This window comes from Gallinula chloropus, assembly GCF_964237585.1.
Source record: "Gallinula chloropus genome assembly, chromosome: 18".
NCBI classification, from domain to species: Eukaryota; Metazoa; Chordata; class Aves; order Gruiformes; family Rallidae; genus Gallinula; species Gallinula chloropus.
In genome coordinates, this window is record NC_140103.1 from 3,819,941 (window position 1) to 3,836,081 (window position 16,141).

Consider the following 16,141-nt stretch of genomic DNA (forward strand, 5'->3'; position numbering starts at 1 on the left):
TGAGATCCCCTCCTGTCATTATTCCCTTTATGGAAGGGCTCAAGGGAAGGGGGTGACACCTGGCCAAGCCCTGGTGAAGAGGTAAGGTACAGCACTTGGCCTCCAGCACCAGAAAGCACAATGGTTTCTCCAGTGATTTCCTAGCTCTCCAGCCTATGTCAAAAGAACTTTATTCCTGAAATATCCCTGGGGATGGCATACAGTGCTGTCCAGGCAGACATGTAAAGTCATTTCATGTTCTTGAACAATTTAAAAGCAATTCTCAGCCTCAAACGTCCTTTGGCCATGCTGAGTCAGACAAGCTCAGGACCAAGAAGAAAGGGGAAAAAATTAAAAATCTCTCCCCTTTACACCAAATTAATTCCATGGCAGCCCAGCACGACATTATTCAAGCTCCTTAAATGATAAACATTATCGGATTGTCCAAAGGTTACCATCATTTCCTGGTACAGAGCCAAAACACCTTTTAGCTGCTCTTGGAAGCAAAACCAAGCGTATGCTGAAAGAGCCTCAGCAGCAGCACTGTTTGCCTCTGCCCTGCACACAGAGCTCTCAGCAGCACCAGGGAGCTGTAGGATCTGCCAGGCAAACAAGTGTGCTTGAGCAGCTGACCACCAAAATTACCAAAGCCTCTTCCCAAGATTTGGGTTCTCCAAAAGACAGGAACTCAGAGTGCTCCAGCACCTTTTTCCCCCCCCTCTATCAAGGGGCACGCTTGCTGCTGTTCTTGACACAAAGCCAGATTTTGAAGGGGGAAAATCAAGGCTACACCCAGCCTCCTCCAGCAATCTGCACTCTGCCCATCCAACCAGCTCTCTGGGGACACAGCTGGGAAATGCTCAAACTACACAACCAACTTGTAAGCACATAACTGCACATCCTCAGCGCTGAAAGGTGACAGCTGGAAAACGCCCCTCACTCCAGGCAGCCATCTGTACCATGAGACTTCACAACCTCTTTCCATTCAAGAGCTCTCCATTATTTCACCACTAACAGCTCCTGAACACAGTGGTCTCAAACAGACTCTTCAGTTTCAGCAAGAGCACAGTTCTTCAGCACTGGGTTTAAGAGGAATAAAGGTGGCTCCACAGCTGCACTGGTTTTGACAGCACGATTTAAGAAATACCCATTTCTCAAAAATCACAATAACCATTAATTACCAGAACTGGTAGAGCAAGACATGCCAGCCCTTCAAGGAAAACATATAGCCTTGCAATAAACACCGGGATACCCCTTTTGAACTGAGCCTCTCAGCGAAAAAACTTCCCTCTGAAGTTCACTCTGTTTGGAAATAAACACCTGAGAATCGATAATCACAGCACTATGAAGAAATTCCCTCTCTCAGCTCCAAGGCCATTAAAAAGGAAAACAAACCCCATCTATTTGAGAGAAGAATCATCCAGGAAGGAGAAAGGAGGAGCTGAAATTCACTGCTGAAGGAATTCAGCGCGGGCAGCTTTTGTTTGCATCATTGCTTTCCCACTCCTGTGAACTTTAGCATAGACATGATCAGCACAAACCCAGATCCTGGTACATATATATACAGACAAGACTCATGGTGCAGAATAAATATTTACCTATGAAGCACTCTATTAAAGGCACAGATGTATGCTACATGCGCTAGTTTCTAAACACTACTCACTCTAAAGGCACTACGCTACTGCAGAGAAACATCTGCATCAAGACTATTCTTTTGCTGTAAATTCAGCAAATTGGGAAAGGATTATAGACACTGTAACACCCAATTCTTATGCTGTTAAGTGTGACAAAAAAAAATAGAGCTCTTATTAATTGTCAAATAGTACATCAGGGATTGTTATAACCAGTATAAATAGCAAAGCAGATTATAGACTGGAAACAATGAAATGCTGAAATAAGTAATATTCACTGTTTTCCATTTCTGAATTATATTGGTGATTTTACATGACAGCGATTCAATTTCTGCAAACAAATACAAGCAGACTGAAAATAACACTGCATTAAATGCTAAATAACTACTGTTGCCCATTCTGTTGGGTTTTCACAGCTAGAAACTTGCTCACAGCTCCTGGGAGAACAGGGGCATTTTTCCCTGAAGTGATTCAATAAATCACATTTCTTTAAAATGAGCAAATCCGTTTCAAGCTGTCAGTTTAAAACAAGCCTAGCTTAGTCTTGCAGGGGAAAAAATGAAGAGCCTACGAGCCACAAGCTTCAATAACACATGAGAGAAGCATGAAAGCCAGCAAGTCCATGTGTTATTGGACAGTCACGGACACTAACCTCACTTACAGAAAACAGAGTTGAAATAAAGGACTGGACTTCCATACAACCAAGTGGTAATTTTCATTCTTAATGGTCCTGTAACAATCTCCCCGTACTCTGCTTTATCCAGGTATCAGATTTAGGGGTCAGGTATCTCGATTCCATGAACTATCATCATTGCAGAGAGTTCAGGGAAGCTTCAGAAAGCTCCACGACCAAGGCACAGAACGTGTCACTGCACTGCTGTAAGTCAGGGGTCGGCTCGTGATGCTCCAGACTTCATTCAGAAAATAATTTAGAATAAAGGCGTGGAACCTCTTTGTTGTGCTTACTCTGAATTTCACAGGACCAGCTACTTTAATTGTGCCAATTTCAGCATTTCCAGGACTAGCAGACATCTCTTTCCTGCACGTAACACAAAGCTGCAACTTGCCTCCCATCAAATTCTCCTTTTGTCTTTCCAAAGCGCGTTTCCACAGCACACACTAACGGCGTTGTAAGTGGGGTTAGCGACTGTGTAGCAACGGTATGGGCTGATCACACCATACACGGACTTACAACATATTCCCTAGCCTCAATGGCACACGTGGGTGTCCCTAAAGTCCTCTTCATGAGTTCTTTGTGAATATACAAAGACTGTGTCTGCTGGTGAGTCAGCAAGAGAAAACACACATCCGTTACACTGGAGACGAGCACGGCACCTCTGTGTTTGCTGCTTCTACAGCAAAAGACAGCTTGGCATTTAACTAGCCTTTAAGTGCGAAGTGGAAGCGTCCTAGAAACTAGGTGAATATTAAGAGTTTAGCATTCTCACAAGAATATCAGAAAACCACCACATTTGTTCATGCTAGCATAAAGGCACAAGGTCAGAAAACATCTCCGTACTAGAATAAACCATGGTTTTAATGACCCCACCCACCAAAAAACTCCTGCTTTCAGCAGATTTAGACACTTATGTTAGAATAACAAGTACTCCCAGGGGCTTGGAACAGGACAGGTACGAGAGGGGTGGTTGGGTTGGTTTGCCATTTCTGCATGCTCACAGAACAACAAAGTACCCATCACCCCAGCAGATCAACAGCTCAGCACGGAGGAAGGAGACTGCACGGTACGTCACAGAGGCGAGACAGGGGTGGAAAGGGGAGACATCAACCAGTGCAAAGGGAATTACAACAAATACATCATGTTATAATGAAGTCAACAACTTCCACTAAGAAGGAAACCACAAAAGTCCCTTTCATGAGCCTTATGGAACCACCTGGAGCTGGGGTAATGACAACAGTATCTGCACCCCAGCTCCCAGACCCATCCTCTCTGCTCCATCACAGCCCAGTCTCCAAGGAAAGAGAGGAAAGGCAGGTCTGCATACTGGTGTAAGTTCTACCCCTGGATTGTGTTAGTTCAGAAGTATTGCTCTTTAAATAAAGGTGCTGATGTTACTGCCACTGGAGCAATAAAATAAAAGAACACAAAATTAATAAGAACTAGGAGGATACTGAGTCTTCTTTGTCCTCAAAATGGAATTAGAAAAAGCAGAGCAAGCATAAATGAAATTATGACTTATGTAAGTGGTTCCTCATTTTTTGTACTCTTCTGGCTTTAACTTCCCTAAAGAGACAGAGTTGATTTTAAGTGTTCCACTCCTTTTTAGACTGCCTTTCAAAAGAGTTATTACAAACAGCACTCAAAAACTGTGTACGAGACTTTTCCCCCACTCCTCTTCTAGTTCTGATCCCTGACAAGTGCTCTACCAGTTTTACAGTATTTTATAATGGACATTGTTTTGATGTTGGGAGTAGAAGAAAGCAGCTTTGAGGAAAATAGAAAAATGTGATTAGGAAACCATGGACACTTTCATGTATTTTTTTTTAACAGATTAGGATTTCACTGGTACCAGTATCGGCACCTCTACATTAACCTTGCATCTGCTGTGAATGGCTCAGGCATCTGCTTCCTCCCATGAAAACAAGATGCACTGGATATTTTTTTGTTTGGAAGTGAAATTAAAGCTGGACTGGGCACAGGACATATCCTTACTAATTATATGTAATTAATTTTAACAGTCACCAGGGATTTTTCCACTTGATAGTTTCATTATTTCTCTTCTTAAATACAACAAAAGATGCTAAGCCGAAGTTTTATAAGGTAATTACTAAAACATACTGCCTCTCCAGGCATGCTCTGGTATCAGAGAGGTCGTGGAGGAACTGTATAGGAACCTGTTCACTCACATATCAAGGATGAATTGCAAAGTGTAGTTCTGCTAGTGGTATCTACCCTCTTAAGGTCTTCATATATACTAGACTTGTTCACATTAAGATGCCCTTTTCACACATGTCTTCCTTAAGCCAGTGCAGAAAAGGAGCATGATCTGGTTTCCTCTGAATTAAGCAAATTGTTCCCCTGGCTTTCATAGGAGTTCCCAGCTCTGTTAAGCCAGCAAGGACCTCCTTGGCAATGTGGTTGAAAAGTCTAAAATACTACTTAAAATGTCTTTATAGCAAGGTGTCTGGCTGGGGTGGAGTTTTGACTCTGAACAAAACCAGCAGCGTGGAGACGATGAAATGACTCAGTGTCCAAAGCCAACCACCCATCACATTGCAGTGTCCCGCTGGCTCCCTGCATGACCTTCCCAAGAAGTGGCTTCCCTGATGTATTTCTGTACAGATCAAGTGTTCTTCTGTGCAGAAGACAGTTTCCCCTCTAAGTCCTCCTAATTTCTTTGGTAACATTGCAATCTAGTGTTTGTAATGCTACTGCTCATGTTCCTGAGCAAAATCCAGATGCTTTTGGGTTTGGCAGGGGGATGGAGAGGAATTGAGAAAGGGAAGTCTTGTAGCAGTATGGTAAAAGCAGAATTAACAATGTTATTGGGCTGTACAGAATATAAAAGCAGGTCATTTCAACTATATGAGGTGAGACAGATGCCAACCACGCAGTTTTCAGCTGGTATATTAACAGGATTTGGGGGTGGTTCTTGATTTCTTTTTTGGCTGGTTAGAATAATTTTATTTTGGAAGGTTATATGGCCTTTTCATGATCTTTTAGTCTGACCATTTGTATCACAAATCACCAAGGAGCTATGAAACGTGAACTTGACACGTTTTCACATCAGCTGGAACAAGGTGTCAGGGCTTTGCAGCCTCTCTTACACAATACGAGCCAAGTGTCCGAATTCAGCCCTCTGGATGAAGAGATGATGATACGAACACTGGCCTCCAACTCTGGGGGATGAGTCAGGCAGGAAAAGTTTTTACTAACAAACATCCTGGTAGCTAACAGGGGAAGGAAATGAAATAGAAAGAGAACACAGTGAAAGGCTTAAATGAAGATTTAGCAATAGCCTTTCCTTCAACATTTTTAATGAATGTGTCAGCAGAAATCTGAGGGATTTCAGATGGCTATAGGAAATCATTCTCATCATCTCACTGCTCACACAAATTGCTTGAAACCAATAGAGTATGGGGGATTTGTATGCAAGACCTGCTTGGTCTTCTCAGGTAATTAACACACCAAACAAGGGGCTTTCTTCAGGAGAAATTCAAAGCAATTAATCAGAATTGCTTACACAGCTAAATACTAAATAACAACCTGTATATTTGAAATACAAACTTGTGCCTGTGGAACTACAAACCTGTATGTTAAAGTTAGAACTATTCAGCACCGTTTTCAGTGTTTTGTTCCATGAATAGGGCACTAGATCATAACACAAAACCTTCACCGTACTCCCTCTCACCGCTAACCTGCAATGAAGCAGACTGCCAGGCACCCAACTACCATGATGGGTGCCACCAGGACACCCACCCCTGCAGCACCCCCACCCTCCAGCTCTGCTGCTGCAGAAGCAGAATTGAAAAAACTGTTTCTTCCCCCAAAAGCCACAAGGGAAAGATGCTCTGAGCCAAAGCGCAACTGCGGGAAGGAGGTACAGAACCTGCCTTTGGACAGCTTAGAAACTTCCCAGTTCCCCAACGAAAAGCACCAGAAGTGTGATATTTTGGGGTTGTCCTGAATGTCCCATTAAATGCCAATTCCCTGGTAAATGACTGAAAACCACTCTGTACAAACCATCCTTCTTTTAAAAGCACCGACTGCAACCATGTGAGACAAGACACCGTTTACAGCGCTGTTCTCAATTCTCCATGACCCACCACTAAATTACCCACTGAAGTCATCACTGCTCTCATCGAACTCCAGCCCTCAGCCCTAAATGTCAGTGCAGTCCCCAGAGCAGAATTTGGGCTTTTTGAAGCAGTCCCTTCCCTGCTGTTACAGCCTGGTCCAGAAAATGTTTTGAAGTACTGAACGCTTTGTCTCCTTTCTGCAATGTTTACGTGAGGAAATAATTCTGAGGCCCTTAACCCAGGAGCCATGCTATGCCAGCAACTCCTCAGCACAACTGGGCCACGTGCAAGCTTCTGGGAAGATAACAGTGTTATTTTAGTTTGAAAAATGGAAAATTTTATCTCAGGAACCTGTCATTTTACTTACTGCTCATGAACACAAACACTTCAACATGAGTTTCCCAATATGGCCACAGCCGATGTCAAGGGCAGGGACAGAGCAGCTGACCCTGGAAAACTCAGGCCATGCTTCCTACTTTCTGCACAACAAAGGGGACAGGGAAACTGTGCTGCTAAGAGGGGTGGAGTGGCACAAAACAGTGATCTGGTTTGCTCTAGGTCCAGGCGAGACCCCCAAGGTCTGGCACGGAGACTCTCTGCACTGAACACACTGCGGACAAGCAAGGCCGGGCCCAAACCCAAACCCTAATCCCTCAAAACATCTCATCCACGTCTTTGAGCCTGCATGTGAGACTGATAAAGCTTTCATAAACCAAATATCACTTTAAACCATGTGCATCATACTACTGGGAAGTTCCAGTCAGTTCAGAAACCAACAGAATTTGTGGACTTAATGGGAAATGCCCAGAAAAAGACAGGCTGGCCTGCAGCTCAGCAGGGTAGTGTATGCCAGGAAGGCTGCAAGGACAAGTCAAACATGGGATTTGAATTTCTTTCCTAGCTCTGCATAATGTTTATCAAACTCTTAATTTAATGCCTTTCTTCCACAGTGTGCAAGAACAGCAGTTGCTAGCAGCCATTACAAACAGTGCTTCAACCTGGTATGTTTGTGACGATGTATCATCAACATTTAATGCGTCAAGAATAAAAACTGTGGAAAAACCATTTAGAACTAATTAGAAAAAAGTTAGGAGAGCATGGCAGGATTTTAAGTTCTTCTGTGGACACTCAAAAAGCTGTTGAAGCTCAAGGATGTCCAAACACAGACATGATAAACTTGCTGGGAAGCCTGATTTCTCAGGCTGTCTATAGGAATCAATCAAACCTCCTTATCCTACCAAAACTTCATGCCACAGGATGTGGTTAAGGTCCTTGGGAAGTGTCAGCCACAAATATTTATAGCCAGCTGTAACAAATACATGTATGTAGCTGCAGGGAGCATGAAATTCAGTTGCCACCAACTTGGAGCCCTGGTTTCAAGCACACACCTACCGTAAACAACTCAATTACCACCTAGAATGTGTTCAGCTTGCACAGGTCACCTGGTTTATCATCTCAAGGCTCAGACGTACTAAACCAGCTATCAGTGGAGCACCTGAAGCACAAGCTGAGGCCGAGCCTCTGGAAGTGAAGTGGCACAGAGGTGTACTTGGCCATAAAACAGAGAGGTCAACTCCCTGCTGCCACAGCAAGAGGTGCCAGATCTTTTCAGTGAAATGCCTGAATTTGCACCGAGGTCAGAATAATCCTTTTAGAATCCCTCCTAATTTACTCTCCTCCTTCTGACAGAGATACTGAGCTGAATCCACCCTGCAGAAAGGAAAGCTTTTCACATTGATAGGTAACATGCACGTAGCATTAAGATCAGAGTAGACCTCTGAGTAGTGCTCCTCCAAACCTCCTCTGCCATAGACATACGTGTGGCTACTGAATTAATGGCTTTGACTTGGCATATTACTTAATGTTTGGCTCTCCCTTCCCTATTCTGGATCCCGCCTCCCCCTAAAATCAAATGGGTCATTTCCATCAGCAGCTGTACTTTTTGTGGTTTCATTGTGGGGTTTTTGACTACAAATGGCTTTATAGGTTGGGATTCCTTGGATTTGTCTGCATGTTATGATAAAACACAACGGATTCATTCACAAAACAAAGCAAGTTTTTACACAACAGAACGTGCAATAAAAGCGCCAAGAAAGAAAGAAAAGAGAAAGAGAGAGATAGAGAGAGAAAGGTATCCAGAGGAGAACTTACCCCGCGCTTTAGGCTCCTGAAGCAGTGGATTTTGGGTTTGGAGGTCATGAACTCGTTGAAGCGATGGGAGAGGGGTTCCTTTTGCTGCTTGGGAGACTGGGGGCCGTTGGGAACAGCAGAGGGTGAGGCAGAGGCAGGGGGAGGAGGAGGGGGCTGATGGGGGGATGTTAAAAGGGACATAAGCTACGTATAAGAGATGGAGAAGTGACAGAATAAAAACCAAAATAAAAAGATAAAACACAAAACGAAAATAAGCATCAAAACCAATATTTGAAATCCAGAGGAAAAAACAATTAAATAATTAAATATTAAAGGCCATGGTTCAAGAGAAGGGAGGGGGAAGCAGTATTTAAAGTTGTGTTAAATGAAGGATGTGATAAATGGAAGTTTTAGTAAGTGATGCAACAGAAGAGTAACACAAAGTATTCTGACGGGAGGCTCATGCAGACTCTTCCATGCAGCACTATCCCCATAAATCGCCCTGTTCTGCTCTGTGGACAGCTCAGAATAATGCATATGGATAGAGCTTTCAAATACCTGAATTTAAATGGATCAGATAAGGAAGGTACCTTAGTGCCCAGTAGCGTTTCTATTATCTGGAAAACAACAAACCACATTCCTTCCTGCTTTCGAATCAGACCTCAGCAAGGTGCAGCACACTTCACTTTTACAGATTATTCTATTAATTTGCTCAGGAGTTAGTCCAGTTTTGTTGGGTTTTGTTTCTGGCTACACTGATGTAAGCACCAGATAGTCGTGTCCTCTCATATACCAGCACAACAGCAGTGATCCATTTTGAACAGGTAGATTTTTTGACTCTGCAATTAGAAGTGGTTTGGGATGGGTCAGCACAAGGGTGAGATCAACGAAGCTACTCTGGGCTTCCATCAGTGTTACTGCAAACCGATTTAGTCCAGTCACCCTGACACATTCTGGTAACCCCAGATAAATGCTGCCATGCATTAATGGTGTAAATTATGACAGTGAAATGACAAAGGTTTAATGGATACATAAGTTAATACTGTCTTTTTTAAAAGTCAACTGCTCAGTTAGTTATGCTCCGTTAGTTGTGATTAAGAAGAATGAATCCCGGCAATTCCTTGTTCCCAGCCACCCAAACTGCTGAACCCAGTGCCCAGACTGCAAAGATAACGCAAAATGAAAAGCCAAGGAGAGTTTTAGAAGTGTCAGAACAGTAATGCCACCTTCAAGCTTCCCCAGAGGAACGATGTTAGTTGGCACACACAGCACTAGGTAAGTGGTACACAAATTCCTTCGGAGTTAGGAACAGAGAAATGGACCATGGCACAGACGTGACAATTAAAGTTAAATTAATATAAAAACTGCAACATAATTAAAGAAATTATACAAGAAAAAAATATAAAGATATAAAGAAACTCAAGTAACCAAAGACTACAACAAAACACGATATCAAGACATCAGTTATTAACTCTCTGAATCCAAAATTCTCTTTTAAAATTACTAGACGAGACAGAGGTTATTGAATACACACACACTACCACCAAGCTCCAGTCTTCAAGTCAGTACCTTATTTTTCTTGATGAATGGCCATAACTTGCCCTTGGATTTGCCACCGAACTTGGGCTCAGATTTCCCATCCCCTCTGGAGTTGGAAAGGCTGGATTCAGAGACAGTCCTCTTCATGGGCTGGGTGAAATCCTCAAAGTCGACATCTCCTGGAGGCTCGAACCCGGATTTAAAGGCTTCTATTACCAGCTGAGAATCCTGAAACAGGACAGACCCAGTACAACAATAAACACACTGGATGAGGGCTGTCACCAAACTGAAAGATGGTACAAGGACAAGCAAGGTCACCTGTGTGGGAACCAGCCTTTACCAGGGAGCGATACCCTGCCAAGCCCCAGGATCAATACAAGTCTCTCTACATTCTGCTCCAAGATCAGGACACTTTTCTTGGACCTATTTTCACTACCATGACATGCTTTGAAAAACCCTCAAACATCAAAAAACAACCCCAAACCCCACATGTAGGCATAGTGTTTTATTCCACCAAGACAAGGCATTTATGACATAAATTTAATACTCCCAGATACTAAAGGGATAAACAGTTAAGACTACCCCCACCGAGTCCAACCAATGTTGCTGGACCAGCTGTTACTCAAAATGCCAAGAGATAAGCAGCAGAGGACTGTGGTCTGCTTAGGAAAATTATAAATTTAAAGCACAGGTCAGTGTAATTAACTGAAGATGAGTAAACTTGAGTCTCTCCGCTCCAGCCTTTCACTGAGCTGCACAACCTGAGCCTGACCCCACTCCAGCAATGTTTTCATTCCCTTGGTTTCCTTTCCAAGGCAAAAATCAAAACTCTGATACAAAGAGCTTTTAAAGGCTTTTTCATGCCCACTGGTGAATGTGACTAAGAGCTCCTCAGCAATTATATTTCAGTGACTGAACAGACAGCTTAAGCCACTCACAGCAAAGATTTAAGGTATGGAATTGCTGGGCACACAGCTGGAAGCAAACTAGGGGAAAATCCCAACAAATCCTCCTATATAAAGGAGCTCCTGAGCCATCAACACTGCTGCAAAATGACAAGTTGGTGTTTGCAAACTCAGTGGTCAACAGCAGGAGTTTATCTGATGAGCTTTTATCTAACAACTGAACAGCCCAAGGTCACACAGGCAGGGGCTGGAGGTCCACATTCCCTTCTGGTGCTGCTAGATGCCAGCCAGCCCCACACTGGCTGTACCCTGTGTACAAGGGAGGGGGGCTTTTTTAATAATAATAATATTAGAGGAGAAAGAAAAAAAAATCTAAGCAAGAAGAGTATATAGCATTTTTCCTAGTCAGGTGTACAAACACAATTAATTATACATCAATTCAGACTTCAGTTTGCCAAATGCATTGAAATCTAATGGACTCAGGAAAAACAATAATATAATTTAACACACTTCTCTACGTCCTGGCAAGTGAGATTTTGGTGTTACATGGTTCAAACAGCTTGCTTCTAAGATCATTAGAGAAGCTGTGCCACAGCACACAGGTATCTTATTAGTCTCTAAGTAAGAGCATCACCATCTTGTTCAGATAAAGAGATGAATGTGTTGCTTTGAAGGCATTTTGCAGATTCTGCTTATGTCCATAGGTAAAACACTGTTCATGAGAAGTCTAGTGGAATATAAACACATCCAGAGGCCAGGCTCTATGGAGCAAGACACTGTTATAGGAAAGGTTTTGCAAAAGTCTTCATAGGATTGTGAAGAAAACAAACGTTTAAGATCCTCAATCTGTCACTGGGAAATTCTTACACACTGTTTAGGGGGGTGGAACACTTCCCATCATCTCATCCTCATTTTGATATTAAAACTTACAGAGATTTTAATATTTGAAGGGATTTTTAGTATAAGCCATGAAAGCAAGATGAAGAAGGCAGACAGACGTTGACTATAAATATACCCAAGGTTACCTTAAATACTCTGTTGGTATTTTACCCTACACATGGAGCTTTTAATTTTCTCCCATTTTCATTTTCTCTCATTTTACAGTGTTCCTTCCATTTAGCAAAAACATCCTTCCACTACAATGGAGCTAAAAATAACCAGCATGCTCCATATATCACAGAGATAATGTCATAACAGGAACTCCAGTGTCCGTAACAAATTAATTTTATCTACTACTAGAGCCTTCTGAAGCAAGTCCTGCAGAGGTTCAGCCTGTAGCTTACCCTTGCACCATGACCTCTGTGCTGTCCAAGTTGTTTGAGGGAGGACATGAAAAATAAGTGCATTTACAATTGCATTAGAAACACAAGGCTAACCAGTATTCCCAGACAAACCCAGTTTCCATTGCTACTGGTGGGAGTTCTGTATGCTTCAGGGAAGGTGTGGAGCAATCTTATTTACACAGTTGAAGATTCAGCAACTAATCCTGAAAGACAGGTCATTTTGCAAGTGGGCATGAGGCAGAACTTTGTAATATTTAAGCTGCAGAGAATACAGAAAGGATGAAGTTTGTCCCATAGGTCATCCTGGTTTGTAATGCTGTCCAACAAAATAGGGGCCCTGGAAAGGGGAGATCTTCTGGAACCCTGCTAGCACATACAGTTTGGTGCACAAGGTAAATGACTATACATGGTGCTTTCTTTAAGTGTCTTGCTTTCTTTATGAACAATGTATCTTCTATATTAGTTGTGGTTGTTCCATTTAAAGCCCCAGTTTCTGAACCAAAGCCACTGTGCAAAGAGCAGAGCTTCCATTTACCCTTTCCCCTTCTTCAGTGACTGGGAGAGCTGGCTAGAAAAAGTGAAAACAAAACCAAAGATACCAGGAGCTGAATAAAAACTTCCAACACCTCATTGCCTTGGTCAGTGCCATGGTGTCTGACCATAGGCAGCTCAAGTCTGGTGATGTTGTACTTCTCTTTATGGTTACCAGATCCTGGAGATCTCCTCCCAGCTGGGAAACACGTGTCTCTGCAGGCCTCACACAAAGTTTCACACAAAGCTTTTCCTGCTCAGCAGGCTCTTGGTTTTGCTCACCATTGTACTAGCTATATTATCACCAGCTGTTCTTGCATTCAGCTTCCCTGGAATCTGACCTCAAAGATGACTCCAGCACAGATCTAGCTGAATTTCCCATCCAAAGTTTCTTCAGGCTTGAAAAAGTTGAGTTAAGGAGATTCCCTTGTAATTCAAATTGAAGGTTGAGGAGAAACTCTCTCCACAGTGGCCTAAGAGAGCCCTAACTTGTTTCTTTGAATACTAAGGGGTAAGATGGGAAAGGTCTGTTGCAACACTCTGCATTAGTGGCAGAAGCAGTAAGTTACCTGGAAATGGAGAAAATCAGCTTTTGAACTGCTGCAGTGTGCACCTGTGGCTATCCTCACAAAGCAGCAGGGACTGCATGCTACAGAAGGGCAGGAACAAGCACGTCACTTCTGTCAGAATCAGGATCATACCTGTGCACGTGAGCCAATCTAACTTATCTGTGCATGAGACAGACTAACTTGAATATAAAAGTCATGGTGGTTCAAACACCTGGCTTAAGCCCTGTGTGTGTTTTGCAAAGACCTCACTTGAAGATTCAGGCAGGACGTAGGCTTAGATATGCATCTCCCCGACATGATTTCCTCACACAGCACCAAAAACTCTACCTCAAGCAGGGTATGTTGTTCTAACAGGAGAATCTCTGTCCCAAATCCCCCTTCTCCCACCCTGAGAGAGTAATTTTCAGATTCCTTGGTTTCCTTTGCTGCTCTCCATGAGAGGAATCGCTGAGCAGAATGTAATAGATTCATTTCAAATCTTCAGCCTCAGGCTTATGCTGCCAGTTAACAGCAAGCTCCAGGCTCTGGGCACTGAATAGCTCAGAAAATATTCCAGTGAAAAAGATGTATGGGAAACTCAAACAGCCAGCAAGACACATGCTGTTTGTATTTGAAGCACTAACATGATCCATGAGAAAGGCTGAAAGAGCAAGCAGAGACTCCATTTACAAAGGGAGCAGATCATTCTGAAAACAAAATAGAAAACACATTTCCCCTTGTGCTGACTGTACATCAGGAAACTCAACCAAACTATCAGCCTTTTTATCAGGAAGGCTTCATTTGTACTCCTGCTCCTCAGAAATCAAGACCTGTGAGAGCTGGTTTACAGATTGCTAGCAAACCTCAAATCTGCAAAGAAAGCTTTTATAACAACACAGAAATTTTCTTGAGTTGTTTACAGTAATTTACGTGGCCAAAATTTTAAATACTATTATTATGAGACTAACTAGAAGGAAGAGTTTTCTGCAGCATTCAGTTTTCTATTAGACACAGAACCCATCTGAACAAGAACCGGTGATTACTAATTAGGTATCTGGAATGATGCCCACCATCTTCCTTGTTCTACACAGGAGTCTCTTTTTCAATTACAGTATTTCAAAAAGTAATTATCTTAAAAGAAATGGAAAAAAAAGTGTGGCAGCAGAGGCATTTCTGGGTGTTAAGGAGATTTAGGAAATAATCTGAGGACATTCTGCCTCAGACAAAGTAGCTTGGGACAAGCAGCTATTCTTTGCTTTAGTTCTAGGACTTTACAGCTCTCGTGCTGCAGCCTGGACTTACATCTCCATATATGAAGTGATCAATACCAAACATGACAATCAACAATCCAAGCAAAGCACCACTTACATTCTTGTGATCAATTGACTCTGCAGCCTTAGTTATTTCATCCAGACACTTGCCAATGATAGGGATCACCTGACGGTCCACCTCTGCAAAGGTTTTCATGGATTCACCTATCCTCACGATTCTTCTTTCCTCCATCTCTTGAATTTTCTAGAACATGACACTTCAATCAGATCACGTAGCAAGATTAACTTCACAGTTTCAACCTATTTCCCCCCCACTGTACCTGCTTTAAGGTTTATGGTTTAAGTATGGTTTTAAGAGCAAAGTAGGACAGTTGTTCTCATGAAGGCACCAAGGAATATTGTTCTCTCAAACATCAAAACACCATCCTAAAAGTCATTTCTTACTATTATTGGGATTTTTTTCAATTAACTTTTTCTGTTAAAAAATGGTGATGTGTCTAAACCCCAGCTTCAGGCTCCTAAGGCTTTTAAGAGAATTTCTGCAACAATAAATTTTTCCATTTTCTGTGCATGTTCCGAAAGCTCTCTCATTCTGCTGCAGAATCTAAGCAAAGATCTTGATGCATCCCCTTCTTTTCCCCTAGAAGGCAATTTTTGGGGTACAGGCAGTCCTTTACATCATGTATTGTTCACACTGGGGGTTCTCAACACACGCTCCCTGTCGCTCAATGGATTCAGTGCCACGATCTCCAAGGTTTATTCCACAGGCTTCTTGTTTCCAACAGAGGGAAACTGGATGTGACATAACGCTATTATGGCAGATTATAACAGGATACAGAAGGGCATGAACAGGAATGGCCTGTTCCACATTAGACTGCAGGAATCTTCTGGAGCATTGTCAACTTAATCCCCATTGCCTTGACTGATCCACAAGCAATATAAATTATTTACCAAACAACTTACTTCAACATCCAAAAGAAAGCACCACAGCTTAGTGGTGCACTGGCAGTGAAAGAGATTCATTTGCAGGACTTTAAGCATGTTTATCTACAGCCAAAGCACTTACCAGATTTAGCATTAAATACAAGGATATTGCAAAAAGACTTTGTATCTGATGCCAGGGATAGTTTATCTCAAGACATTGGTTTGAAATACTATGGAGCAAAAGAGGCAGTGTCTATTTAGCTACAGAAGTTCCAGCTATGGATAAGAAAACTTCTATTGGCTATGGAAATATCAGTTATTTCTCATCAGATGATAAGCATGTGACATTTTCTCCCTTAAAGAGGTTGGATTTTCCACTCATGACACTTATGACCCATTACAATGGAACAGTCATTTCGAACTTCTGTTCTACTACATTAATCTCTCTTTGTTCAGTCAAGCACAAACTCAGATCTTCAGGCAATATAAACCTAAGAGTTCTCTTGTTCTTTCTCCACAGTCCTTCTCTAAGTACCCTAAGACATAATCAGCAGGCTGGCTTAAACCCTCTGACATTCCAGAATTACTGTGGTTTAAATTTAAACACCTGTGAAGCCTGATTTGAAGACAGGTTATAAAGGA

The 16,141-nt window shown here is 42.4% G+C and overlaps 1 protein-coding gene across 3 annotated transcripts in view; it reads right to left on the minus strand.

Moving 5' to 3' along the window:
* Window positions 1-16,141, minus strand: part of FNBP1 (formin binding protein 1) — a gene marked incomplete at its 3' end in the record, with an annotated part of 97,338 nt that overhangs the window by 16,300 nt on the left and 64,897 nt on the right. For 2 of the 3 annotated variants that reach the window (XM_084272499.1, XM_084272498.1), the window contains exons 8-10: window positions 14,673-14,819; window positions 10,068-10,265; window positions 8,520-8,672 (exon numbers count right to left, since the gene is read on the minus strand). In XM_084272499.1, coding sequence (XP_084128625.1) covers window positions 8,520-8,672; window positions 10,068-10,265; window positions 14,673-14,819 — 498 coding nt within the window. Of the gene's footprint in view, window positions 1-2,802; window positions 2,887-8,519; window positions 8,673-10,067; window positions 10,266-14,672; window positions 14,820-16,141 lie in introns of all 3 variants that reach the window. The other variant, XM_084272500.1, reaches the window with a different exon arrangement.